The sequence below is a fragment of the Alosa pseudoharengus genome, unplaced genomic scaffold (genome assembly GCF_046254945.1).
Source record: "Alosa pseudoharengus isolate Yale_2024_CS ecotype anadromous, Long Island Sound unplaced genomic scaffold, YU_APseudo_1.1 YU_APseudo_1.1_scf_19, whole genome shotgun sequence".
NCBI lineage: Eukaryota > Metazoa > Chordata > Actinopteri > Clupeiformes > Clupeidae > Alosa > Alosa pseudoharengus.
In genome coordinates, this window is record NW_027468657.1 from 29,756,786 (window position 1) to 29,784,578 (window position 27,793).

General features: G+C 47.0%; 1 protein-coding gene across 1 annotated transcript; it reads left to right on the forward strand.

Annotated features, from left to right (window-relative positions):
- The first annotated feature begins 1,532 nt into the window (after positions 1-1,532).
- Positions 1,533-27,714, forward strand: fgfrl1b (fibroblast growth factor receptor like 1b). The gene is made up of 7 exons (XM_076292266.1): positions 1,533-1,999; positions 2,113-2,196; positions 14,100-14,372; positions 22,597-22,686; positions 23,457-23,735; positions 23,963-24,316; positions 26,219-27,714. Exons 2-7 carry the CDS (start codon positions 2,124-2,126, stop codon positions 26,596-26,598), a joined length of 1,449 nt encoding a protein of 482 aa, XP_076148381.1. The 5' UTR covers positions 1,533-1,999; positions 2,113-2,123; the 3' UTR covers positions 26,599-27,714.
- Positions 27,715-27,793: the final 79 nt, after the last annotated feature.

Sequence of the window (27,793 nt, forward strand, 5' to 3'; positions counted from 1 at the left end):
TGACTCACAGGCAGTCATTTTGCTTCCTCATTCAGGGACTGTGCAGGTGTCTTGCGACGCCATATTTTCCCTTGCGAAAATTGCATTTCTCAATACTTTTCTTCCAGTAAATCATGTGATGCCAAAGGAAGTGTGTTCAAAGTATGAGCTGTATGAGGGCCCCCATGGAAAGGTGATGCACTAGTGAGGCACCCTGTGATGTACAGTGGATGGATGGGTGTACGAGGGGCACCTGTATGTGTGAAGTGCATGAGTGAGCTAAATTAAGTTTTACAGAATGCCATATGGTTGATGTGCCCTGACTACCATATCAACATCCATGGCTTTTTGGTGTTTTGTGGTGAAGCTGCAGACTTGCTACCCTGTAGCCCCAGGTTTGAGGCCTGACTGTTCTCTCTATTTACTAAAGTGTAGGCCTACCCCCTGTGTTTCTCTTTTGAGACAAATTGCTTACTAAACTTTCAAAAAGTCAGGTGCAGGTCTCAGAGGGAGAGTGGATGTTGTTATGTATGTGTGTGCATGAGTGTGCATGGAATATTATGGGTGTACGTATGCAAACTTGTGGATGTGTGTGGGTGCTTGTGTGTGTATGTGTATGCCTGCGAATGTTTGGGGAGATTTATGAAGCTTTTAACTATTACATTGAAAGTGATTTTGATGATTTCATATGATAATTTGTATGTTTTAATCATAACTTCATAACTTCATATCTGTAAAATATCAATTTTCATTCCGCAATGGTACAATGTTGCCTGGGGGCAACAACTGAATTTAAAATTAGATTTTTGTTAAGTATGTATGGAGACCCTAAGGGGACATGAGCAAAATAAAATTAAAAGTTTTGTTTCATGTGCTCACGTGAAAGTTTCATGTGCACACGTGAAACTTTCATGTGAAAAGGTTTTGCGTGCACACAGGAAACGTTCATGTGCTCACGTGAAACTTTTACATGTGCACATGAAAGTTTCACATGCGCACATTAAAGTTTCATGTGAGCACATGAAAGTTTCAGGTGAGCACATGAAAGTTTCACGTGAGCACATGAAACTAAACTTTAGATTTTTTTTTGCTCAGGTCCCCTTAGGGGCTCCATAAGTTATAAAGATGTGGTTTTTAATAGAGATTAGATAGGTGAATAAGTTAGCTTTAATTCTTGAAAATAGGAATTATTTCACTTTTTACCATTATGGTACAATGTTGCCTTGAGGCAACAAATCTTAAAAATATATAAAAATAAAAAATATAAATTATTATTATTATTGTTTAAGGGTCCCTTTTTAAAAAGAAAAACAATGCCAATATTTTTTTCCACAAGGATATAATAATGCATAGGCTACCAGTTAGTAATGTAATTCTGGATTACTAAGAAGAATGAACATCCTCGATATATGCAATATTCTTACAAAGAATTTGTGATGCTATTAAAATTATGATTAAATGAGTTGTAGATATCTGACAAGAGATTTTTGGCAAGTAAGAATTGTATTGCATAGACTATAGGCCTACCCAGAGTGTTCCTTTTATGTCTAAAAGTGAAGTAGGCGTGAGATGAACACCTGATTTATGTTGGCAGTCTTTGTTGATTGTGTTTCATGCATCTATTGTCCTGATAAAATGAGGGCAATTCGTGGTGTTAGCCAAGTAGCCTACCATAGGGGGGCGCTAGTACTTCAGTGCTTTCAGTACTTGGAGACGAACAGCCATGGAACTTGCACGACTTTTTGATTGGCTATCACAGATGTCGAACTCCGTTTTTAAGGATGCTGAGTCCATACAACGACGTTAAGGGATGAGGCAGACCGAGAGTCATTCTGGTGATGAACAGTTACATTACTTTTAAGAAGTGTTGCGTATGGGCTGCTATTTCGACGAAATCTAGGCTACAATCGTTTCCAAAGACGCGCGGCTTTGAACGAACTGAGCTATCCCCCTGTCTGGAAAATAATTTTGTCTTTTTCTGATTTCATTGGATTCCCGGACTTCCAGTTACCATCAACACGTGAGTCGTAACCTACGAGGAAATACTGTTTAATACTGCAAAACCAAATAAAAGCTCCTTAGAACGGGTGTCAAATTCTGACGGGCACTTATCATTTTAACTGTTGCCGACAGGGTTTGAGGAAATGTACGCCACAGTGGACAGAGTGGTATTTTACCTAGGAATCCTGGTGCTTTTAATGTCATGTGAAGCAAGAGGTAAGCAAAACAACTGAATGGCATTTTACTCTGTGAATATGGTTATCATTATTGCACTTGGCCAATACACTGTATCGGACTTTGTGAAGTAGCCTAATAAGAATCTAGCCTACTTAAAATATCTCGCTCAGGAGTAGCCTAGGCTGATGTGAAACTCTTTGAGAAGGCATTGCCTATTTTCCGACATTTGTGGAGATGATTTTAATAGTTTTTAATTAGTGTGATGTTTTGTTGGCTATTAGTCTACTTGTACTACTTTGGGGGTTGACCAGTCTGACACGACTCTTTGTAAGAACTTTTCTACTTTGCATTGCATTTTAATTCTGCATACAGTTTAACGTGGAAATGATACATTTTCCCTATAAGCTATCGAATAATGTGGAAAGGTAGCCTACGCTATACGACTAATGCAGCATAGGGTTTGAAGCTCGTAGAGCATCCAACTCCGCTTGACCTGAATACCTGCAATGTTAAGCCTGAGCTACGTTGCATGCAATAGAATCAATATTTGTTTACAGTCCTGAAAACCTTTTGCTAAACATCAGTCCTTTCAGAGTTAAACAGACCACCAATATTACACCAATACAGACCACCAATATTACACCAATACAACAACCCCTTGTTTAATACATGAAGGAAGCCGGTTTTAATGGTTGGTGTAAGGTCAAGTGCAACAAAATGCAAGTAAATTTGCTTATCAAAGTACCTCTATGTGCCTCGGAGACTAGCCTGGTGTTGTGGTTACTGACAAGCAGACAAACTGTCGGCTCCACATAAAAGTGGGTCCTTTCAGGGCATTTCTGTTGGCTTTTGCAGTCCGCAGACAAACAAGAGGGTCTTTTTCCCTGAGTGGCGACTGAAATTTAGAGGTTCACAAGTCTGAGTCTCCTGCCAAGTTTAAAAGTAATTTATTAAAATCAAAGCAGAGCTCATGACACCTACTGGGCTGTTAGCGTAAATCAGTGGAGCGCTCTTGCTTTCTTCTGAGGAGAGCTCTCACCCTGGCCCCTCTGTCCCACCACCCCGCTGGCTTGGGCCATTGGAGATGCTGTAATGTCCCCATGCAAAAGAAAGAAAACAATGTATTCAAAGCAAAACACCAAGTTCAAAGTGATCGTGAAGAAAAGGGCCCTGTTTTACATTCAGCAGTTGCGCAACCTTGCCTGTCCTTCATCATGCACTACTTTTTTCGGCCCCTCTTTGAAAGTGTAAGAAATCAGGATATGCAAATGAGGGAGATAAACGTCTAGCACAAAAACAACCCTAAATAGCCTCATCTCAGAGACCCTAACTTTTCTTGTGAATCACTACACTCAATGATGGCCAATGAGTCAACACAGTTGATTATACGAGCAGCAATCAATCAGTGAGGTCAGGTGTGGAGCCGGTCACTGAATCACGTTAGAGTGCTGCGCAAACATGACTCACACACATGGACCTCTCCTTAAACAGTCCATTGTCTCCCTCTGTTGATTGAAACATCTGCTGCTCTCTCACATTGTGTGGTAAACTCTCTCTGTGTGTATTTGTGTGTGTGTGTGTATTTGTGTGTGTGTGTGTGTGTGTGTGTGTGTGTGTGTTTGTGCGCCTGTGTGGTGGTCTGGCTCGGAGCAGGAAGCGTACACATGCTTTGTTGTCCTTGGATTGCTCTTTTCCTCCCTGCCTCATCATAGTCATCCTTGGAATGCTGGAACCCAGGGCTCTTCCGCATGTGCAGGAAAGTCCAGATAGGCAATGAGTGTGAGACTTCCAAGACTTGGAAGACCAAGGATGTTCATCTGACAGCATCGCTTGGCATGTTATATTGAAAGGATTCAGAGCCCTTTGAATTCACACAGGGCTAGATGCCCTGGAATGTTATGTGGTCAGAATGCTCATATTTGACACCTGATACACAAGCTTCAGGTTTTAGTCTTACCAAGAGAAAGACAATGTGAAGACACTGTAAACATCACAGTTATGAATTATGTTATAATTGGATTAATCTCACAAGGTTTTTCCCCTGACTGGCTGCCTCTCTCCCTCTCATGGGTAGCCACGACTTTCACATAATGTGTGGCCAAGTCATCTAATGACTAATTAAGTACTTTAATACACCTTGTACACATCAAAAAAGTACCCCTAGGGACCTGAATTTCCCTGAGGTTTCACTGTCTCTCGATATGAGTGACAGGACAGAAGGTTTTGGCTTAATTCACCCAGGTTTTAGGTGAGGTTAAGTGCCTCCACTGTCACAGGAATGCTTCATGACCTGCGGTTAAACAATTACTGGATAACCTCACAATGGCAAGTCTGACACCCAGGCTTTGATGGCACCATTCAGCCTACTGTGTTTTGAAGTGCAAAGAAAAAAAAAACCCTGTCTCTGTTAGCATGTCATGATTTATGCTGCTTGGCACCGTAATCTAGGAGCAAGACGTAGAGAATACCAGGCAGATATCGGGACGGGATCTGAGATACGCGCTCACGCTGGCGCAGACCCTGGCGCACACCCGTGGAGATGAAATGCAAAGGCAGGCAAATGTTTTGGCTCTCCGCTCCATAGTGTGGTCGGATGTTTCCTGTTTCTAGCTGTCGCTCGTCACCGCTGGCTTGCCGTGGCCCGCATCTCTGTGCGTCTCTTTCCTGGGAGCGCGGCCCCCCCTCCATGGGCATGCTATCAGCCTCTCAGAGATACAGGGCCAGCTGCCCACCGGACATGCTTAGATCTGGCAGGAGATTGGGTTCAGGGCTCGTGTTTAAACTCAGAGAGAAGCAGACCATACCCAAGCTAATAAACAGAGCTCTTTTGATTTATGTACTCCACTCTCCACAGAACCGCCCAAAAAAACAGCAATGGGATCACGGTCACAGCAGTCGGCACATGTTTTCCGAATGGCACACACATCAAAGCATTGCTCCAGGATTGAGCCGTGCTCTCTCTCTCTCTCTCTCTCTCTCTCTCTCTCTCTCTGTGTCTCTCTCTCTCTCTCCCTATCAAAGAGTTTTGAAAAAATATATTTGGTTTTAAGTAATAAAGCATAACAAACTGGAGTCACAACAAATGCCTTGTCTCTCCGAGGACCTCTGTGATCCCAGCACTGTGAATAAAGGGTGAGGAAAAGGTCACCGCCATATCTGAGCTTTGTGATGCGTGCCGTGGCATTGTCTGCCCAATCAGATGGATAGGTGAACTCCACACCGCTGAGCAAACAGGGCGGAAGAGATAGTGCAGCTGCTGGAGTCTCCGCCTGTTTGCTCAGCTCAGCAGGTGTCAGACTCCTCCAGTCCATTAGGCAGATCATGTGACTCTGCAGGTCATCACACCGCTTATCTGCTTATCACCCACACATAAAACTGGAGCCTGTGAAGGACTTGGGCTATGCAAGCATAGTGTTGGCACTATGTTAGGGTTGGGGCTTCCAAGCCATAAAATGTGCTGGAGCACAACTTGAGCTTGGTATGGGCGCATGTTAAAGACATGCCTATAAATGACAGTAAAAGGCTGACCTGCGTCAGAAGTAGGCCTGATGCAACATCTGGACATCTCATGTCTATTCTCTGGCGAATCTTTTGAAGGTACCTCTTTGACCTGTTAAAATATCTCCAAGCTGCTTTGGGTTTGGCAGGCCCGAACCCATAAGCATGCACACAGGGTTAAACAATGTCAGGTGCCCAGGCGTCACGTCGAAGAACTGACAATGCCTGAAGACAAAAAAGCGAACGCTGAAACCTGAGCTTCCCCAATAGCCTCTTTCGACTCGTTCAGGTCTCTGGCAGGGTTTGACCCTGTCCCAGTGGTTAGAGGTACTCTGCCACATACAGTCTCTCATAGCGTTCTAAAGACACTCATCATTTCCAATAGAGGAAGGATTGTCAGATTCAAGAGACTTTTGATAGAGTTATAAACATACATCTGTATTTTACTTGATTTATTACTGGATTACTCCAGCCGATTGTTAAATGTATCCATGCAACAGTGGGATCTTTGCCAGAGTCAAGGGAAGCGAACATCTGGCCTGATACTCCACATGAACAAAGGAAGTTCACCTATGCTCATGCCCGTGCTGAAGTTCTATTTTTCCTTCTTATTTTTAGCCAAGGAACAGATTACTTGGCAGATGTTCCTGCCTGTGTGTGTTCCCTGGCATAGTAAACATAGTGCTAGTTAACAAACACATTTTCTATGGGAAATAACATTGTTTTTAGATTTGAACATGATGTTCGCAATGGCAGATCCCAGTCTTTTGAGCACGCGGGCAAAAATCTTCCTGACCTTTAAAAGCCTGCACACATTAAATCTGGCAAGCCTCACGCTGCATCTCAGGCCATATTTCTAATTGCAGATGAAAAACAGAAACTTGCTGTTTGAAGGTCCAAGAGCGTGTATGCCTTTGTAATTTTGTAACTGTGATCTATATTACACGTGCTCAAACTATGAAGCCCATAGATTTTTTTTTTGTTAGGGGGTGCTGGTGTGGGTAAAGAGTGGTTTACGTAAATAAGGCAGTTAATGAGCAACATTTGGTCACATAGCTCCAGCACTACTATTTGCAAAGTGTTGGTATTTATAGAGGAGACATTAAAACACAAAGGAAGCCGCCTGCCCTTTGAACATTTTCTTTTCTCCCTTCCTTCCATCGTGGCTTAGTCAAAGATTCCCATGGTGAATGGCTCTCTGAGTTCACTGGTATGTCATTCTCCGTGCATCCTCATTGTCTTTCTACCTGTGTGAGCCGCCAGCTGGTGTGTTTGCACAGGTGGGAGAGAGAGGCCAGCGCAGAGTGAATGAGAGATTGAGAGCTGCCATGTCTCCCATTGTTCACCGTCATTCCGGTGGACTGAGTCTGTCAGAGTGGCGCTCTCACACAAGACCGGGCGCAGCTTTCGTCATGTGCAATTTGTCCTGTATAGCAAGGCCTCTCCCCTAGCTGGAGCAGGGCTTTGTGGCATTCTCTTTATCCTCCATTTAAAGGTGGGATTACACAGCATTTCACTTGAGGGATTACAGGTGTCCCGTCTAAGCAGCGCCCATCTCTTTACAACATCACCTTTTGAAAGACCACTTCTGCTTTTAACGTGCCTCCCAAAGAGCTCTGAATACTTCTCTGCTCTGTGAATCTCCCCCCCCCCCACCCAACCCCTTTCCCGCCATCTGACTGAGGAGCGGAGGTCTTTTCTTTTAGAATCCTGCGGTTTTCCCTGAACACCGACATTCCAGGCATTTAGAACCTGTGGCTCAGCGGAAGGGCCTCCTTAATGGCTTTCATTCTCAAGTGCTCTACTGTTCAATGGAGGTTAGAAAGCGAGGGACCACTTCTCCCCGGTTCACTGCTACGGGTCAGTGGCGGGAGAGGCTCGGTAAACACCAGAATGAACAAGTGACCCCTTCAGGCCTGATGTCCTATGGGGGGGGGGTTGGGGGCAGTGGGGCACTTCTGGTGGCGCACATCCTGTCTTAAAGACTCGCGGGCGGCCTCCGCTTTCAGGCTGGCGTGTTTGTTTTGAAGCGGCGGGTGGGTGGGGGAGGGAGGTAGTGCAGGCGCAGAGTCGCTGATCGGTATCACCACCTGCGTGGGCTGCTGCGCGGTCTTGTCTGGGCCTCTTGTGAAGGGCCGCCCTCGCCCGGGCTATGGCACGCACATCCGTCAGCGACAAAGCAGTAGCAGCGGTAGCTGCCGCACGAGTCACAGCCGAAACACGTAAACACGCGGCCAAGTGCCGCGCTGCCCCATGCCAAAGCGGGATTACGCCGTTTGCGTGAGATAGTCTGTCGGCCCGGGCTGTTGACACAAAGGCGGCACGTAATAGGCAGGTGCTCATTATCTTGATGGGGCCCAGGTTACACAACATTAGCCCGAACCCCGTGGAGCTGCAGCTGCCTTTATGAGGCCGGAGTTGGCATCGCTGCCCCTCTCTGTGGTCTGAGCTGCTGGTGGTCCACACAATGAGGATATGCGCGCTGGGGGGATGGGGGAGCAGCCGAGCGTTGGGTGGTTCAGGAGCACCTACACTCCCAGCAGTGTGTCAGAAATATACAATCGGGCATTTAGAAAAATACAGCGAGAGGCAGATGGGAACCTGAGCCGTAGTGACTCCAGCCTGAGCGCCGACACAAGAGGGCTGCTCCCCGCTGGGAGTTGGGAAGCCATGCCGACACTGAAATCAGATCTTTGGGGGTCTGCCGCCAAAGCATTTAGGAGCAAGGAGCTTGATCATTGACTTTGAGAGCCCTTGAAATGCCATATGTCCTGTCTATATAGTCCCCCCTCCCCCCCTCTCTTCACACACACACACACACTCAGTCACACACATACACACAACACCCTTCATCACAAAAACCTGACATCCCATGAAACAGGCCAGCAGCTGCAATAGGGAATGCCTGGCCGGTGTAAAGTTTTACACTAACATAATTGAGGAAGGATGGTGACCAGGGTGTGAAACTAAACATAAACAAGTGTGAATGTTCTGAACATACTGTTACCTAACATGTCAGGCCAAGAGGAGGATGTTTTAGTTATTTCAAGGTTAAGCCAACGAAAGCATTCACATTGAATTACATTTGAATCCACATTTTGTTTGACTTTCAGATCAGACATTATAAAGTTGTATTGTCAGTATATCTGTATGTAAAGCTCTTGTGGTGGAGGAAAGTTACCCCCCCCCCCCCCCCACACACACACATACATACCACCCCCACTACCACAAACACATACACTCATCACGTGGTTGCATTGCTCTCCATTCAGCATGTGGGTTTGTAAGACAGCTGTGTGACGGGCCGCCTCAAAGGCGACCGACCGACCGTCAGGCAGCAGGACGGAGGACGCAGGGCGGAGCGGAGCAGAGGGCCAACGTTAAAAGGCGAGCATGTCAGTGCGATGACAGACGCAGACACTCTGCGGAGCGTTTACTGCCACGGCTGCTGCCTGTATCTCATCTCCGGGCCTCTCAAAATATCCCCCCACTGAGTGGGGGCCTGGCCTGGCCTGGGGAGGGGAGGGGTGGGGTGGGGTGAGGCCCAGCAGCCCAGGCAGGCAGAGAGGCACAGGGAGCAAATGCCAGACCAGCTGCTCCCCAAGATTACAACGCCACCTGAAACCATCGGTCGGCCCGTCTCAAGTCCTGAAGTATGGTTAATTGGTCGGGCACAGGCCATGGCAGGCTTTTAAAAAGTGTGTGGGTGCGGGGGGAGAGTTGGAGAGGTGGGAGCTGTATGTAGTGGGGGAGGAGAAGTGGGTCTCTTCACTGCTGTCCCTGATTATTCACTTGGTGGTGGTGTTTTGCGTTCAGCAGAGCCAGGTGCTGTCTGTCCACCACAGTCCAGCAGCTGGAGCCACACAGGGCAGCTGGGACAGGGGGACAGCAGCCTGGGATGACCAGACACAGGATGAATGTGAGGGAAACAAGCCTGCCGTGTAGGGCTGTGCTATGGAAGAGGAAACTCAAAATCTCTGAACAACAACAAGCATGGAGTTGGAGACTGTGATGGTGCCACAGTGAGCTGACTTAAATGGAGCACAAAGAAGTAGATAAAAGATAGAGTAAGAGAGGGAATGAGAGAGAGAGAGAGAGAGAGAGAGAGAGAGAGAGAGAGAGAGAGAGAGAGAGAGAGGGAAGGAGAGAAAAGGAAGGGGGTGTACACAAACCCTCCTCCTTCTACCCAGCATGGGGTTTGGTACAGATCACATCAGAGGAGCATCCATCTGTGGCACTATTTCTCCCCCGTGATAAGAGCCTGAATTCCACAGCAGTGAACAAGGCCCAGCAGTGTTTGGTCTAACGACCCTATCAGTGAAAGTAAACAGTCATACAATAAGACTCCTCACCGTTCACATCCCCTATAGCAGGATATGGAGGGAGGAAGATAAGAGTTGCAAGTTGCTCCTCAAATCAGGCCATCAACCTCAGGAGACAGAAAGACTTGGTATGGATTTACCTTGAGATTTGTTTTTGCTCATACCGGTTTATGGCATCTGTTTCAGAAGTATTTAAGTCTCCTGTCTTCAGTTTGCACCCAGCCAAGAACAACAAAATGTAAGCCCCGCTCTTACTAACAAAAGTGAGGTGTCAGATGTAGAGCTTAATGAAATGTTTCATCAAAGGGGTGGGGGACTATTATTCATGACGTGTTTTGAGACGATCCTTAAGATTGCCTCAAAAAAGGCCCAGGCCATGAGGTTTCCATCAGCTCTTGTCTGGTGGCACAAGTGGGAATCCCAAGTTCTGCTCAACACATTTCAGCAGCTGCTCTGTGGATTTACAGCAGGGTTTCCCCCATAGCGCTCTTATGCTAACATGTGCGGCGTGGGCTCGGTGGCGAGCATAGAAAGCTCAACCGTGTGTCTACCGAGCTTACTTTTCTGGGATAAATGCTTTCCATCGCACTGAGCTTCATCAGTGTCCTATCTTTTCTCTGTCACTTTATTTTTCTTTTTTTAATAGCTTTTTCTGCCCCCCCCCCCTCCGCTCACCCTCTGTCCATCAAACCCTCCTAGCCTGTCTTTCTGTCTATCACTGCCTGCGTCATTCTTTCATTCTTTTAAAAGCCATGCCACTTCCTCGAGCATAATAACTTATCCATGTGGAGCACTGTGTAGGTTTGTTTGAAGCTCTCCCTGTGACACCAGCGCTGTTCATCTGATTCAGCCGTGGCAGCGCAAGCTTCAAAGCAAGGCGACTGCGGTCTGTGAGGGCCCCTAACCAATAAATCCTCCCCCGAAATCAAAAACCTGTATCAAGATGTCTAAAACAAAGCAGGCCAGAAGGGGACAAGTATGCGCTGTAGCTTTTTAAGTGATCGCCGGTAATCCATATGTCACAGACCCCCTGTCTTACACCACTCAAATCTATGATGCAGCTGAGCCTTGCTTCATTTCTACTGACGGCACACAAATTCACAGCTCTCAGCCACACCGCTACCTTATGACTTGCGGCACGCAGTGTTCCGTCACTTGCAGTCAGGCGTAGATTGAGTGGACGGTCATAACACTGAATCATGGGACTTCTGTGGAGCTGTGTGCTGTAGGTCTCGTGGAGTTTTTGTTCGTGCCGGGTCCCATGTGTACTGCGAATGTGGCCCTACTTCTGTTCTCCGTGTGGAGCATTTCTGGTGTGGGGTTGTCTGTGGCTGGGCTCGGGGGATAAAAGCAGTGACTTCGAAGAAATGAGTGCGCCACACGATCAGTGACAGCGAAAAACATTGAAAGAAAAATCTGCCATTCATTTTGTATTGGCACGAAGAGCACATCTGCGTCGCTCGACTGCGTGTTTTGTGTCTGTGTGGGTGTGTGTGTGTAGGTTGTGTAGTGGGTTAATGTGTGACTTATTCATCCTGTCTGCCTCTTCGTGTCACATGGACCCAGAGACACCCCTCAGTGAGCCCTGAAAACTACTGAGGCGCATTGCCTCTTTGAGGTTGCCTTTTATCTAACATCAGTGAGGGACAGTGAACCAGGGAGGCTTTGGTGAACAGGGGACAGCGGAAACACCTGAGTGGGTCCAGCAATCCATGTCCACTCCGAGCGTCTGGTTTGGGTTCAGGGTGGGTGAGTGTTGTTGGTAACGCGTGAAGGTAAGCAGACAGCTTTTTTAACAGCGCTGGAAAGCAGGCAGCAGACACAGGCCAGTCAGAGAAACATCTGGAGCCTCATGTGGTGACTGACCGGCCCGCTCTCTCTCCGCATGGCCCTGCTGTCTGTCATTGCACCTCTCCCTGACCCTGAAACAGACACATACTGCAGACTCAACAGGGCCTGAAGTCCTCACTCCCCTGCGTCTCTCTCTCTTGCCTCTCTCTCTCTCTCTCTCTCTCTCTCTCTTGCCTCTCTCTCTCTCTCTCTCTCTCTCTCTCTCTCTCTCTCTCAGTACCCAGCGGTCGGTGTCTGATAAAGGCTTCGTCACGGCCCTCTCCCCGGCCATGCTTCCTTCAGTATGACACACCGAAGCATGGTCTGCCTGGCGCCTTGTCTGCCAACAGATCCACTCGTGCCGGGCGGGCGGGCGGGGAGCTGGCGCTGGGGTTTTTCGGAGCGATGGGGGCGGGTGGAGGCGGTAGGGGTGGTGGAGGTGGACGAGGAGGGTGGCGGCGGCATGTGTTTGCCTCATCCTTCCAGCTCGTCTCTGCGCTGGGCCGACGTGTCTGTCAGCACCCCTGCGTGGCCAAGAGCACCACTCCCCGCACCACTTCAAAGGGCCGCGCTGTCGGCGTGGGGAGCGCTCGCGTGACAAATACACACCTCACGCTAGGGGGGCGGACAGGCTGGCGGACAGGCTGACTGACAGTCTCACATCTCCTCTCTCACACTCTCCTCCTGTCTCTGTCTCTCATTGGATCGGTGCAGGCTGTTTTGATGTGAACAAGGCATGGCATGTGCTCAGGAGCACGCAATAGGATGGAGGGGGGCCATTAGTTACTTCAGCCCAGCGCACAGGTTGTTTTAATACACTCCGCTCCATAAGGGGGAAAGAAATCCACCGTTGTAAATCCATAAGCCAACATGCAGTCATGCAGTCCTTGTACTGGTCCATTCTATGAAATGATACTGCCCATCAATACTGGCTTTGTCCAGTGGTGTCTGTTAAAGAAGCAGTCTTTCACACACAGTTAAATCTGCCTCGTTGTGTTTTTTTTATTTTATTATTTCACGTCTTTATCCTCCACCCCTTGTTCATTTCAAGGAGGAAGTTCTAAGTTCTAAGGGCAGTTAGTATGGCGAGGTATATTCTCAGTGTAGTGACATTGTGGAATGCACTGTAATTCAATTCCTGTACCAAAACAGCTTTTACTTTTTCATTCCCTCTGTTTTCCTGGCACTTTCCTGGATGGCAACCAGCAATTCCAGGTGAAAACACTTCACTCCAACAGAGAGGGTGACTGCAAAAGAGAATGAGAGAGAGAGAGAGAGAGACAGACAGAGAGAGAGGAGGGGGTACATTTTGGGGGTAGTTTCATTTTTCAATTTCCATAATCTTGGCAGTTCTCACAGCAGCTGCTGGTACAGCAACAGGATGTTACAGTACCAGCCATGAATGAGAGGTACCTTCCAACACACACACTCTCCAGTGCTGAAACAGCTCAAGAGGGCCAAAGGAAATGGAAAGGGAGCTCTCATGGGAGTCTCCTTTGCTAAACGCAGCGGATGAAAAGGACCTTGTGCACGCAAGGGGGACTGGGGGGGGAGTGAGAGGGAAAAATGTCCCGTAAATACTTGAGCGAAAAATGCCCACCCTTCTCATTCCTTGTGAATAGTAGTATTTTTGTGAGCGTGAGAGGTGAACCTTGAGCAACCAGGGCTCCTGATAGTACGTGTTGAGTTCTTTTCAAGTGTGCTCGACTCCCGTTCACCAGGGGGGTGAATTCATTACTGGAAAGCTGGGTGGGTCTTGTGTGGAGTAGAGGTACCAGTTCAGGGGCTGCAGACGTGGAAAGTCTGAGACTTGATGACACTAAAGGGTCCTCCTCACTCGCTAGGACCGACTGGCCCAAGTTTGAAAGCCACAAAATCCTAATTCCATTAAGTTTTCCATGGATTGTTTACCTGCCAAAAGGCCCACGGATGGCTGTCACCTGGTTTCCAGGAGGATGAATTAAGAGCCTCAAGCAAAAACTGTGAGGGAAAACGCCCCATTTGCCAATGTTTGAATAATTAGTTTACTCCAAGCAAATGATAAATACGGCCCATTAGTAGTGTATGAAAAGTGCAATTCATCTCTTTTACATAACTGCCTACCTCTGTTCCCGTAAACAGGTAGGAAATTTAAAAATTCTGTTGTTGGGAACTGCTATGTTTGGCTATGTCAAACTCTGAGTGTGGATTTGGTTTGGAACATACGAGCACTCCCACCATGTGTCAGTGAAAAACTCTGTGGAGAACTCAGTGAATAGCTTAACAGAACTGTTGCCGCTGTGTGTCTTTCAGGCCCTCCCTACATGAGTCGCCAGGTGGAGGAGAGACAGACGGCGAGGCTGGGTCGCACGGTGCGCCTGCCCTGTCCAGTGGAGGGCGACCCTCCGCCCCTCATCCTCTGGGTGAAAGACGGGCGGAACGTGAACCAGGGCTACAGCCGGTACCGCGTGCTAAAACAGAGCCTGAAGATAAAGGAGGTTGAGATGGAGGATGCCGGGGTCTACATCTGCCGGGTCACCAACGGCTTCGGCAGCATCGCACTAAATTTCACCCTAATCGTCATTGGTAAGCACGGTCCTGATCTGATAGATTATGGTGCAGATGCCATTGCATACACGCACTTGTGTTTCCTTCCCACTTATTACTTTTCTATATTCTTCTGGATGTTTTTACTGCTTCGCCTCTTCACCTCTGTCCCATCTATCACCTCCTGTATCATACACCTCCATTCCTGGGTGAATATAGCTTTCATGCTGTTTTACTGTTGTCAGCGGAAAGCCTGCCTCACATCAAACACGCCGGGTAAGGTAGGCTTTAACGCTAAGCTGGCCGGCGCTTGACAGATGACGTCCTAGCATCCAAAAAATTCGTCAACAGACGGGAGCTTTCAAGCCCCATCCAACAGCAGCATTTGCAACAGCTCTTCACAAAAGAGGGATTGTGGGACAGGAAGAACTCTGGTTTCTTGTTAAACGCGGTAGACAGAATTACATTCGACTTGACTGACATGACTGGCAGGCAACACACTATTAAATGAGCATGGTTTCATTTACGCCACATGAAATGAGAAACGCACAAGCGAGCATTGTGTTGATGGAAATTTATAACCTGTTAGCGTGGAGGTGCTCCGCTCCAACACCGGGTTGCATATCAAATCAAGAGAACAAAGGGGGGCTTCTTTACCTCACACTTCTGTCACTGTATACACGCCGTTGTTTATGAACCCTGTAATCCAATACAGTGTTTCTCATTTTGCAGAAAATGTGAAAGGGAGGGATTGGAGTTCACCGAGCTCTGACAGACAGGCTAAATGAATGACACAGACCTGAAATGCGAGTGAACTTTGGAAACATGTGTTTGGTGTAAGGGTGATTTGCACATTTGGGAGGTTGGGGGGCACGCATTGGGGGCAGTTTTTTTTTTCTCTTTTTTTTCTCTCGTGCGAGGCTGCTGTTTGGAATGTGCGGTGCTCCTGATGAGTGTTTGGGGAGTGTGTACTGGGCATTTTCCGCCCAAGCTCTCCGCGCGGACAGCAGTGGCTGGAAGACCTGCCGCCTGAACCGCCATAAATCTGTGCCGGTTCAGTGCAACCGAAAAGCCCGGGGAGCTCAGAAACCTCAGAGCCTCAGGCTGTTCCTGTGTGCCTTGCTGCTCAGTGGCCCCAAGGAAGGCAAGTCCATGAGGAGAGGTGTGTGTTGATTACTCCACAGATTACATGATTCGTGTGATTGGGTCTCCAGTCTCCTGGTCTTAGAGAACCCCCCCCCCCCCCCACTCCTCATTTCCCTTCCTCTGCCCTGGTGTTTGCTCAGGGCCTCCAGAATGGGGAGTGAAGGTAGCCCTCTGTTTTCCTGATTCGTCCTGGAGAGTTTGTGTGGAGCTTGTGAGTTATGGTGCGTGGTTCCCTGTGGAATACACAGTAAAGGCTTACTGAAGTCATTAGCTGCAATGGCAAACAGTCCTCAACCAAAAAGAACAGCAGACGGAGAGAAGGATTTTTAGCTATGATGTTTGGTGCCTACAGAGATAGTCTACATGTATAACAGCCTATTTAACCACATTTTCCTATAAACATTTTTTACGTGCAGTTTATAACATTTTGGGGGAAACTGGACACTTTTCGGAGCTTTACGTTCTTATTATCATTTTTTCTTGAGGGTCCTTTGCTGTCGGAGACACCTTATGGAGTTACATAGCCACCCAGCAGGGAAACTCCAGCCAGACTTAATTAAGTCAGAGGAGAGGAATTTGGGTGACATTCAATAGCACCTGTTGTCGTCAAAACTAGACCTAATCTGAATAGCTCCTCTCAGAGCAAGCATGGGCAAAGCTGCATGTCTAACCTCAAGTTCAGATCCTCTCTAATGGCTGCCACAACATTCCCCTCAAAACAGTACGCTTGTCATAAAATGGTAATTTTAGCTTTTAGCTGATGTTCTGTTCCTCATTCATGATGGCGTGGTGTAATCAGCCTGTGAACCTGAGTGAGGTAAGGTTGTAATTTAAGTCCCCTGTGTTTTGATTCCACTGGAGTCCACAGTGAACATTTTCTCTTTTTTTCTGCACAAGAGTAAATACATGTCTGTATTTGGAAATTTCTTCCCACTCATACGCTCTAAACGGAAACTGATATTTGATCATTTTGGAAGCTGCGTGCGGTACTTTCATAATAGTATGAACTTGGGATTCTGTTGTGAACTCACTTCAGTGTGTGCACATGCATCTTGTGCAAAACAGGGCTTTTTTAACATGGGCCTTTCTGAACCACATACTAGTAAAAATGGTATTTAATGAGGGGATGTTTATGACATTTGGAGGCTGTCGAGGGCTTTGCAGAAAGACTGCTGTGACCTCCAAATCCCATGTTAACCCCCTCAACACTCAGTCTCAACTTCCTCTCTGGCATAAGGACAAGTCAGTCACCACATCATTAACTCTCACAGCCCTGGAGTCTCACAGCGCCGTGGTCTCTGTGCAACACCCTCCTCCCTTCCTTCAGCGCCCCCAATCACCCCCCCCCCCCCAGCTGTATCCCTGGTGGTCCCTAAGTTCCCCAAAGTTTCCCCGAGAACGGTTACCCCTGCTGTTATAATTGTGTTCTGCATGCAGCCAACATTCTTACAGCCCAGCACTACCTAGCATGAGACCACCATTGTCACGAGAAAAGAGCTGGAGTCAGAGCTTCCATTGACTCTCTTTAAAAAATAAAAAAAAAAATAATAAAAAAAACATTATTTTATATGTCCTTCCTCCAAACTGCAAGAATGTAGCATTACTAGCGCATGGTCTGAGTCATGAATACCTGAGGGCAGAAGGCGTGGGCTGGCCTGAGCTTGGCAGGCCCAATAAGCACACATGGCCAGACGTGACCTTGGCCCAGTGTCCACGCTCATTCATCCAGCAGCACGCTCAGCGCTGGAATTTAGAACCACCATCGGGTCATGAGCCTTCTATTCTTAGCATGTCCCAGCCGTTGGCATCCATTCGGCTCCGTCCGTCGCCACTCCCTCTCGTCCTCGCGGCCGCACACCTACAGCGACTCGTTGGGCTGTGCATGGACACCGCACCCCCCCACCCCACCCCTCCTTAGTGTCACTGTGGGAGAGACTGTGGCTTCTGGTCAGACGGCGGTTTGGGCTGGCTGTTTTATAGAGGGACTGGTGGACCTTTTCCAGCGATTGCTTTTTGTTCTTTGTTTGCGAGCGGAGGGCTACATATGTTGCAGTTTAGCACACGTCCTCCTCACCTAAATGGATAATTGTATCAAAATTACACTAGCAGGCCAATTTGAGCCTGCTGAGGGACACAGGAGAGTATCGGGGAGGGGGGAGCCAGAGGCCCGAAGAGGCCGGGGGCCCAGGCTGGAGCCACAGGAGTCCCCCCGTCCTGCAGGTCCTGTTTGGACTAAAGCACACATACCAGGGGGTGAGGAGCTGGCAGGAGTGGAGGCAGCACAGCTAATAAAAATAAATGATTCAGTGTGGTCAATGCCCTAGCAGCTCAAACCCTCCCTGCCCCCTACGCGCCCTCCTTACCATTACCCACACACACACACACACACCCTCCCCCTTCCCAGACAGCACAGAACAGCACCTCCACACCTACCTGTGCACTTTCTCAGAAACGCTGCCTTGGAACGAATGGCAACCAATGTTAGGGGAAACATGGTTCAGGTTTCCAGCTCTCTGTCTTCCCATGAAGGAAGCCAGTGTTTGTATTTAGTCTAACTCTCACACACACACGCTGGAACACAGATGCTTTTTATTTGATTAATATTTTTCTTAGTACCCGTTTTTGCTATCGGTAAAGCAGTATAAATGGGATATATTGGGGCTGGATATGCCGCAAGAGCAACAGAAATGTTATTTGCCGTGTTGATATTGGAGACGTCACCTTGAAACTGCTATGAATGCTGAAGTATACATACAGAAGGAACTAGGCTTTGATCACATTTTTGTGGACGTGACAGCAATCTAATTTTTTAATGCTGATCACTGGTAATGTGACATATTTCCTCCGTGAAGGCTCTTCCAAACATGTTTGTTTTTTTTCCGCCAGTCATAGAGAAATAAGCAGGGGCGAGTTCAAAGCACACACACATATGGACACAAATGAATCCATGCCTGTGAGTAGAAGAAGAAAGGCCTTTGTTGCAAAAGAGGGGTAAGATGAAAGGATACTAGATGGAATTGAAACCATTCTGGTCTCACATGAAATTAAGCTGAACCGAGAGACATATAGAGGAAAAAGCCCGCGGTTGTAAATAAGCAGCTCACAGAGTGGGAGAGTAGCACTAGGCAGCAAATGCTGCCCTCCAGTTAGTTACAGTGTCAGAGCTCACAGAAATACAGAGGAGAATCATTTGAACAGATCGCAGATTTGTCAGCTGTTGGTGGAAATATGCTTGCCTATAACAAAATATTCTTAGACAGGATGCTCTAGAACCTCACATTAAGTGCACGGTAAACTAGCCTTGTACATCAATACCTTGTACAAAGCACAAAGTACCAAATAATCAAACAGATGGTCAGAACCAAGAGTGATGGATGAAACTATGAATCTTCCCATTTTTTCTCCTAAAGTCCTCTTTTCCTCCTTTTCCCTCTTTCCCCACACGTTGCCAGTAAGAGCCGTTCCTCTGCCCCACCCCACCCCACCCTATACCCCAGGTGGCGGGGCTCACCGCTGGGCCCTGTCTCCACTGCCCAGGGTTTTAATTACAACCGGAGGGATGCAAATTACCCACCTTCGTCGTCGTGCCACATTAAAAGACTCCTTTCATCCGCCTCATTAGAGGGGCCGGTGGCTGCGCCAGGTCCCTTTAGGATGCACCGACCGGGGCCCTGCCTGCCTGCCTGCCTCGCAGTGCTCAATGGAGAGGAGAAGAAATGGGGCAGATTAGGCCGTGGCAATTTCCTCCCTGTCGCCATACGCCTGTTGCTGCAAACCGCTTATGGCTCTATAAAAGATATGAGGAGACTTCTAATTAGCTTTTCTTTAGCGCCGCGCTGTGTCTACCAGGCTCTGTGTGTACACAGATGCTCTTTAATTTGGCTCTCTGGCTTCAATCGACAAACGGCTCGCGCTGACACCGACAAGAAGCCAAATATATCTGTCGGATCGTTTTGTCACAAAACCCATCAAAGTGTCTCAGATTTGTGAGGAGAGTGAAAATTTGTGAGAAGAGTAAAAGCTTTAAATTAAGTGGTGAAAATGTTGGTTCACCGATCCCTTCTATGTATGTAAATGAAACTTTTTTTCTCTCCAGAATTTACATAGGGGAACTATTTTTGGCATTTGGTACCGGACAAAGAACAATCATTTAAAAGAATCTTGGCGGTGTTCTTTAATCGTTCAACTATGGGCAGAGTTTTCATGAAGGGTTCAGTCAATACTACAGCTGCTTCCCGAGCCAAGTTTAGAACCCTTTGATGACCATATATTACAAGCCAAGGGATAAGCACCTTCACTTTGTTTTCCTTTGATTTACAGTAATATACATGGTTTGAGTTAGGAGGAAATTGTTGCCTTGGATTTGTGGCACCACTACTATCTTATCAACAGAACTGATTTGCCTTGTTCTGTAATCTTCATCTCCATGATGCCATCTTAAAAAAAAAGAGTAATCTTGGTGTATTTTTCCTCCCAACATTGTTTATTTTATTCAGATGTGCCCCCACTGATGAAAATCATGGCTTGGAATTCCAGCCTGCTCATAAGGCCGTGTTTGTTTTGCTTTTGATTTCGACCTTGGTTTGAAATCAGGGGAGCCGGGCGACATGACAGACATGCCTGGTACGTATGTTTGTGCCCAGGTATGAATGGAGAATAAGCCTTTTTCAGGATCGTGCTTTTTAAGTCCTCCTGGTAGGAAAAAATAATATGGGGGCCATATAAACACCACCTCCGCATGAAGAGTGTTTGTAATGGGAGCTGCAGGCTGCCCTCAGCCCTCTGTGCCCCAGACCAGCCGTCTCCACACACACTCACACACACACACACACACACACACACACACACACACACACACACACACACACACACACACACATATCCCACCATCTCTCACACCAGTGTCCCTCTGTATGCCTCTCTATGGGCCTAGAGGAAAGGAAAGGGGCCCCCCTGTCCCTCGGTCTGCAGCTTCTCGGACGCCATTTTCCACGGCCCCCCTCTATAACACAGCCAAGATGCCATTCCAGCTGCACTGAAGCCCCCGTCACCAGGATGGGCTTACTTACGCAAGGTCGGCTATCCTGTCGTGCAGACCGACCTGGCTTCGCCGGTCATCTAGGCCTGTCTGAAGTGATCAGTGTTTGACCGCACAGATGCATGCAGTTTGTCCTGGAGATGAAACGCGGAGCCCAGAGACCCCTTCGGGCGGAGATCTGAGCGTGGGATAACTGCTGCGTGAGCGGAAAACCAGGAAATCCATGGCGTCCTGCTGGACACCTGTTTTCGCGAAGACATCCCTCGAGCTCTGGCGCGGCGAGGGAAGGAATGAGCCCTCACTAAGGCTGCTTTAGGCCCCACTAAAGCCCCTGGCTGATTCCACTCTGGTGGTGCTGAATAGGCCTCTCATGAGCTCTGACGGCTTTGCCTCTGCGCCCGGATCCCTGGGCCAACGCTAACAATAGGGCTGTGACTAGTAAAAACACTTTGGCCTCAACCCCCCCCCCCCCCCCCCACTCTGCCTCTACCTTCACACCAATCCCCATCCCCCTTGCCCCCCCCCCCCAACTCAGCCCCTCTGTGAGCTGCTGAGGTTGGGAAGCAGGGCGCGTCCCCTCCGGTAGTGTTGCCCTGGCTGAGCGCACAGGGATTAGCCGGACTAAGGTGGGCCACTCGCTCCGAGGGCAGCACACACAGCCCAAGGGCAAAACCGGCACATGGACTCGGCTGTGTTCGCCTTCACAGTTGACCCGCCACACCTGGTCTTCAGCCCCGTCACCTCCGTGCGGTGGCGAGCGCAGGACAGGAAGTGCAGTCGGTGTGTGCCGTGTGACTGATCGAGCCTGACTTGCCGTGCCAAAACAATATCTTTGGGTGGTGATTTTTGGTCTCGGATTACCGCGCAGACGCCAGTGTTCACAGCCGTAGATGAACTCAGGCATGGAAAGAATGCAGCTGGGAATTAATTTGGTAGCTTTTCACCTACACATGTGAGAATAATTTGTCCTTTTGGACACCTGGCTTGACACCGGATTTGTTGACTCGGGGTTGCCGGAATAAGGTTGTGTACACTACAGTGTTGCGGAGTGTGTCTGCCAGCGTGTCAGTGAGAGGGTATACGTGTGGTTATACGCATGTGTGTGTGTGTGAGTGTGTGTGTGAGTGTGTGAGAGCTCCGTCAGCAGTAAGGTTAGAATAGGTTCTCTGTGCATTCCTGTGAGCCTTGCCAGATAGAGGTCCCAAACAAAGCAGGCCTCTCAGCTCCGTCTACGCAGTCGAGGTTAAAGTCAGTTAATTGGTTTCCTGCTCCGGGTTAGATCAACACGGCATAGTGTTTTAAACAGTGTGGAAATCTGAGAGAAGAAACAATATGGCAGTGTTTGCTCACCCCCAGCTCACAAACCCCAGTTAGAATAATACGCGAGTTTAGCCTGGTTATCGTTCCCATAGAGCTGTAAAACTTCATAGACCCCAAAGCAAAACACATTGTCCAGTGCACACCTCACACTCCACTGATCTCCAAGCAGTATCACTCAATTTCTCGCACAGAGGGGTTCTATTGGCTCTCAAAGCACAGCAAATAAATCTTGGCCAGTGTTATGCCTTTGCATCGACCCAAAGCCCCTACATGATTTACATGGCACCATTTTAAGACATTAATTCTGAGTTCAAGGATGAAAGGACTCACATCACTAAAATAACAACCAAGCATAGATTTACGGGCCCCAATCTCAATGATACTTTCTACTCGTAGCATAGAGAATTTCGAGTTATCAGTTGAAACTGACTTTTTTTCCCACAAGAATGTGGTTTATGGTTGCTTAAATCATTGAATAAAAGTGTTACAGAGCATTGAACTCCACTGATCCTCTTCCCAACCTCCCTAACAAACTTTCTTTCCCAGTTTTTGTAGCATTTATGTGCTTTTTCGCAGGAAATGCAGCTTTCGCCCCACTATTAACAAAGGAAAACCAGCAGGCTCGCACATGCCCTCTTCTCTATGGGCTGTTGTTATTGCAAAGCATGTCTGTAAAGACATAATACCTGAACACGCCTTGAAATCCTACAACCCCCCCCATGTCTGTCCTTGCTGGACTAACTCCTCGGTTCCTTTCAGATGACGCGGCCGTGACTCAGAACAAGCCTCCTCCTGTGGCGGAGCCCAATGCTGAAAACATCCTGCAGGACCCAACAGGGCAACCATGGGGTCAGTGTGCTCATGCGCCACACAGTCCACCCTCAGTATTCTCTCTGATGATATTAGCATTTTAGTTTGTTAACATTTTGTCGCATGTGATATTTTTTTTTTAGGTGGGGGTACACTTAATAGTACTCTCCTGTCTTTTTTCAAAGAACTCTAGGGTCTTTGAATACCTATTTGTGGTAAATTTCCCTCGTTTAGGCCAAAGTTGTTCCTTCAGGCTAAACAGAGATGACATACAAAGTTACATAAACACTAATGTATTGTACAAAAACATAAACACAGGCCCTAATAGGGAGAAATACTTCATAAGAAAGTATGAATGTAATGTCATGAGAATGTTATTCCTAATTTTTGTAAGTCGCTTTGGATAAAAGTGTGTGCTATATGAATAAATATCTAAATGTAAAAACATGAAATAGGGTAAGAACATGAGTGTGTGTGTGTGTGTGTGAGTGTGTGTGTGTGTGTGAGTGTGTGTGGAGACGGCGGGTCTGGGGCACAACACTCTTCATGTGGAGGTGGTGTTTATATGTATCATATAGAATAATCAATGCTATTTTAAATAAAATACCACAAATGGTGGAAAAGTCAGTATTTAGACACAGTGATTACATTTCATGTTTACTTCTCACATTACTTAATGCCTCAGAAGACTTTTATAGTGTTGGGTGGTGTTAAAGGTTAGGTTTTTGAGTTTAAGGTGTTTCAATATTGGTGCTATGGGTGTTTTCAGTCCTTATACCATGACTTAAAATGGGCACTGTCTCCTGCAGTGAAACCACGCTTCAGCCAGCCCACCAAGATGCGTAGGCGAGTGCTGGAGCAGCCGGTGGGCAGCTCGGTGCGTCTCAAGTGCCTGGCCAGCGGTAACCCCCCGCCCGCCATCACCTGGTGGAAGGACCACACCCGCCTGCCGCCCCCACGCCAGGGCAAGCGGCCGCAGTGGACCCTCACGCTAAAAAACCTGCAGCCGCAGGACAGCGCCAAATATACCTGCCACGTGTCCAACGCGGCAGGACACATCAACGCCACCTACAAGGTGGATGTTATAGGTAAGATTAATGGATCCTGAAATCCTAAGACCAGATCGTTGCCCGCAGCGAATAGAACATAGTTACTTTTAGTGCTTGTTTCTCAGACAATGCTGAAGAATGATTTAGATCTTTTTATCTTTGAAAAGTGATTCAGTCCAGAACATCAGCAAACTCCTGCCAGTGAAAACCTACTAAAGTATTTGATGTTTTGCGATTTGTTTTTGATTGGGTCTTTATCCCCGCAGAGCGTACCAACTCCAAGCCCATTCTCACTGGGACTCACCCTGTCAACACCACGGTGGAGTTCGGCGGCACCGCTTCGTTCCAATGTAAAGTTCACAGCGATGTGAAGCCTGTCATCCAGTGGCTCAAGCGGGTGGACCCAGGCACAGAGGGGCGCTACAACTCCACCCTGGAGGTCGGAGGGCAGCATTTTGTTGTACTTCCCACCGGCGACGTCTGGTCACGACCAGATGGCTCGTACCTCAACAAACTAGCCATTCTCAAGGCCCGGGAGGAGGATGCTGGCATGTATATCTGCCTGGGCGCCAACACCATGGGCTACAGCTTCCGCAGTGCCTACCTCACGGTGCTACCTGGTAAGCTGAGGACCACACTATCCTGACTGATTAGATAATCTCCCGCCATGTAAAAACAAGTTTTATTGTGTCCTTTTTAATAATTAATTAATCATTTGATTTTATTTTAAGCCGTTAATATCTCAAAAAAAAACTAGATGTACCGCAGAGCGGTATAAAATATGACCGCCGCCCAGTCCAGCACATTTTTTCCACAAAAATAAATCACGCTGAAAGGCCTATATGATTCTAACTGTCTCACTAAATTGCATTATCCACACTCAATTCTCTGCTAGACAACCAGTACCAAAACATGATTAGTTCATAGATTTCACATGTAAAATTCATTTTATACAAGCCAACCTCCATCTTGCCTGTTCATAATTCTGAGAAATTCTTGAATTGTGTGCATGTGTGCATGTACCTGTTTATGTTATGTGTGTGTGTGTGTGTGTGTGTGTGTGTGTGTGTGTGTGTGCGTGCTTGTGTGTGTGCCTGCGTATGTGCCTGTGCATGCATGCGTACATATGTCTACTGTGTGAGTATGTGTCATACGTATGATTACTGTGAATGTATGTGTGTGCGTGTGTATCTGTTTGTGCACATGTGTGCACATGAAATGGGTTAACATGACCCCTGGAGGCAAACATACGGAAAAAATTGGTCATCCTAGGCCCTACAGTTCTCAAGATATTCACAGAGAACTGTGTCTGCCCTACCCTCCTTTTGGGGGGTCGAGTCGGGCGGGGGGGCTACAGATCAAAACGAAAAACGACGGTTCCATGCTATCCATGTGGGGTTACATGCCCACCAAGTTTTGTGTACCCCGGTCTTTCAGTGTCCCGGGAATCCTTGTTGGTGTACGTCACTAAATGTACACATAAATTATTTTATTGTAAGGCCCCCCATGAACGAAAGTACACAAAACTTCGCATGCATTCGGAGGGTGTCATAATGATCCTACACTTTTAATTTCGTGCAGTTTTGACCATGTCATCCAGAGATATTGTGATGAAAACACCTAATTTTTTGCTTTTTAATTTTTAACTAGGTGGCGCTATACATGAAATAAGTGGTAATGGGATGGGTTGATATGCCCCCTTAAGACCAACATACATAAAAAAGGTGGACCTCCTAGGCCCTACGGTTCTCGAGATATTCACAGAAAACTGTCTCCGGCCACCTACAGGCCAGTTGGTGTATAGTAACATAAATTAATTTATTGTGTGGCCCCCCATGAACGGAATCCCACGAAACTTGGCGTGCATACAGAGGGTGTCATAATGATCCTACACTTCCAATTTCGTAACAGTTTTGTATCAGTTTTTGTAACAGTTTTGACTATGTTAGGTCACAGATACCTGCAATTACAACACCTCATTTTTACTTTTTTGTGTTTAACTAGGTGGCGCTATACATGAAATGAGTAGTTATGGAATGGGTTGACATGGCCCCTTGAGATCAACATACAAAAAAAAATGGTCCTCCTAAACCCTACGGTTCTCGAGATATTCACAGAAAACTGTGTCTGCCCTACCCTCCTTTCAGGGGGTCCAGTCCAGCGGGGGGGCTACAGGTCATAACGAAAAACGATGCTTCCATGCTATCCATGTGGGGTTACATGCCCACCAAGTTTCGTGTACCCCGGTCTTTCAGTGTCCCGGGAATCCTTGACGGAAATTTGGGCATGCGAAAAAAAAAAAAAAAAAAAAATATGACTAAACCTATATGACCGCCGCTTCGCTGCGCGGCGGTCATAATTATATATAGAGAGAGAGAGATCAGAGATGTACTAACACCATGCTCGATGTTTGGTGGTTTATTATCCCTAATAACTTCATGACTTAGTTGGTTAGTTAATTAATGTTATAGTTTTTTATCCATCCCACCCCCTACTCATGTACCGTTCTCCTCATTTTACAGACCCTCAGGTGGAGAAGACCATCACTCCTCCGCACCTGAACTCGGGGCTTCCTTGGCCTCTCATCATTGGCATTCCAGCGGCAGCGCTCCTTATTGTGGGCACCATCGTGCTCTGGTTGTGCCATAGCCGCCGGCGTCAAGGTGGCCTGCCGCCCCGAACTGTGGTCCACCGTGAGCACCACTCCGTAGACAAAGACCTGGTCACGCCAAGCAGCGTCACTCCTGACTTCCCCAACCAGAGACTTATGGGCATGGCAGCCCCGGCTTTAAACGGCGCGCCCAAAATCTACTCCAAGGTCTACACGGACACTCACACCCACACACACTCCCATGCCCATGTGGAGGGCAAGGTTCATCAGCACTTCCACTATCAGTGCTGAAGAGCCACTGTTGGCCACGTGTGTTTCAAGACGCTGCTGCTGCTCCAACTCATCCATGCTATGAGTGAGGAGCCTCTCTCCCCCCTCCACCCCATGGACTAGCACACTGCTGCAGGACTGAAGAGGACTGACTGACAGCTCACCAGAGGTTCAATTCCCCATTACCAGTGGTAGTGGTAGCACCACTAGCCATAGCAGTCACATTAGGACTGCACCCACAAACAAAGCGCAGGTACCAGCTTTGGTGGAATACATTCACCCAGAAATGACTCAAAGGCTCAGGGCTGGATTTAAGACTTATAAATGTTTTTCTTTTTTTTTTCTTTTTATTTGTGTTTTTTTAATTTGTTTTTGAATCCAATTGAACCTATACATCATAAAGGGACAAGAAAACATTTTTTTTAATTCTGTGATATGTATCTCTGAAATGACAAAATATTATTTTACCAAATGCTGAAATGATCACAATATGAGTTGTCTTGAAACATTCGTAAATTAGAAATTGCGACTGTGACAAAACTGCTAATTGCACCAGCAATACTGTTTACAAACTGCTCTGTTTTTTTGTGTGCAGTAGCTAACAAAACTGTGGTTCATATTTTTGTTGTAGAAATATTTGTTCATTTGTTGTGAAAAAGTTTAGCAAGAAAATTGAAAGCTTTTCTGGGAAATGTGATAAAGAATATGATAGGTAACGTGACATAGACTTGTTATATTTGTATGAAAAGATATTTTATATATATATATTCAACTTTGAGGCAGTATTACTATTATTTACCTGATGTGTGTCAAATGAGACATTTCAAAATTTTAAACACAGCACAAAACCAAAAGGATACAGAATATGTTTGGTACTCTTGGAATACAATTTGGAGTAAATTAATACTTTGAATGTTGTACTGTACTTTGTCACACAACACAAACGAGTTACTATGACAGTTAAGCATTATGTCATACTCCCCTCAGGTTTTGTTTAACTCTCAAACTTTATGTTGTACTCCACATGCTCATAAACATATGCAGTTCTTTCAAGAAATATTGCATGCTGCGGTTTATCCTGGTGCTCATGTACATGTACTATAATGATATTTTTGTAATAAAAGAACATTTTTTCTATTTCATCCTACTGATGTTCATTCCATTCCTGTTTGTGAAAACTGTATAAATCAGCTCTAAGCTACACAAATCAAAAATG

Coding starts and splice junctions, on each gene's coding strand:
- fgfrl1b (XM_076292266.1), top strand. CDS start 2,124: ATGTACGCCACAGTGGACAGAGTGGTATTTTACCTAGGAATCCTGGTG. Junction 2,197..14,099: donor AATGTCATGTGAAGCAAGAG/GTAAGCAAAACA, acceptor TGTGTCTTTCAG/GCCCTCCCTACATGAGTCGC. Junction 14,373..22,596: donor TTTCACCCTAATCGTCATTG/GTAAGCACGGTC, acceptor GGTTCCTTTCAG/ATGACGCGGCCGTGACTCAG.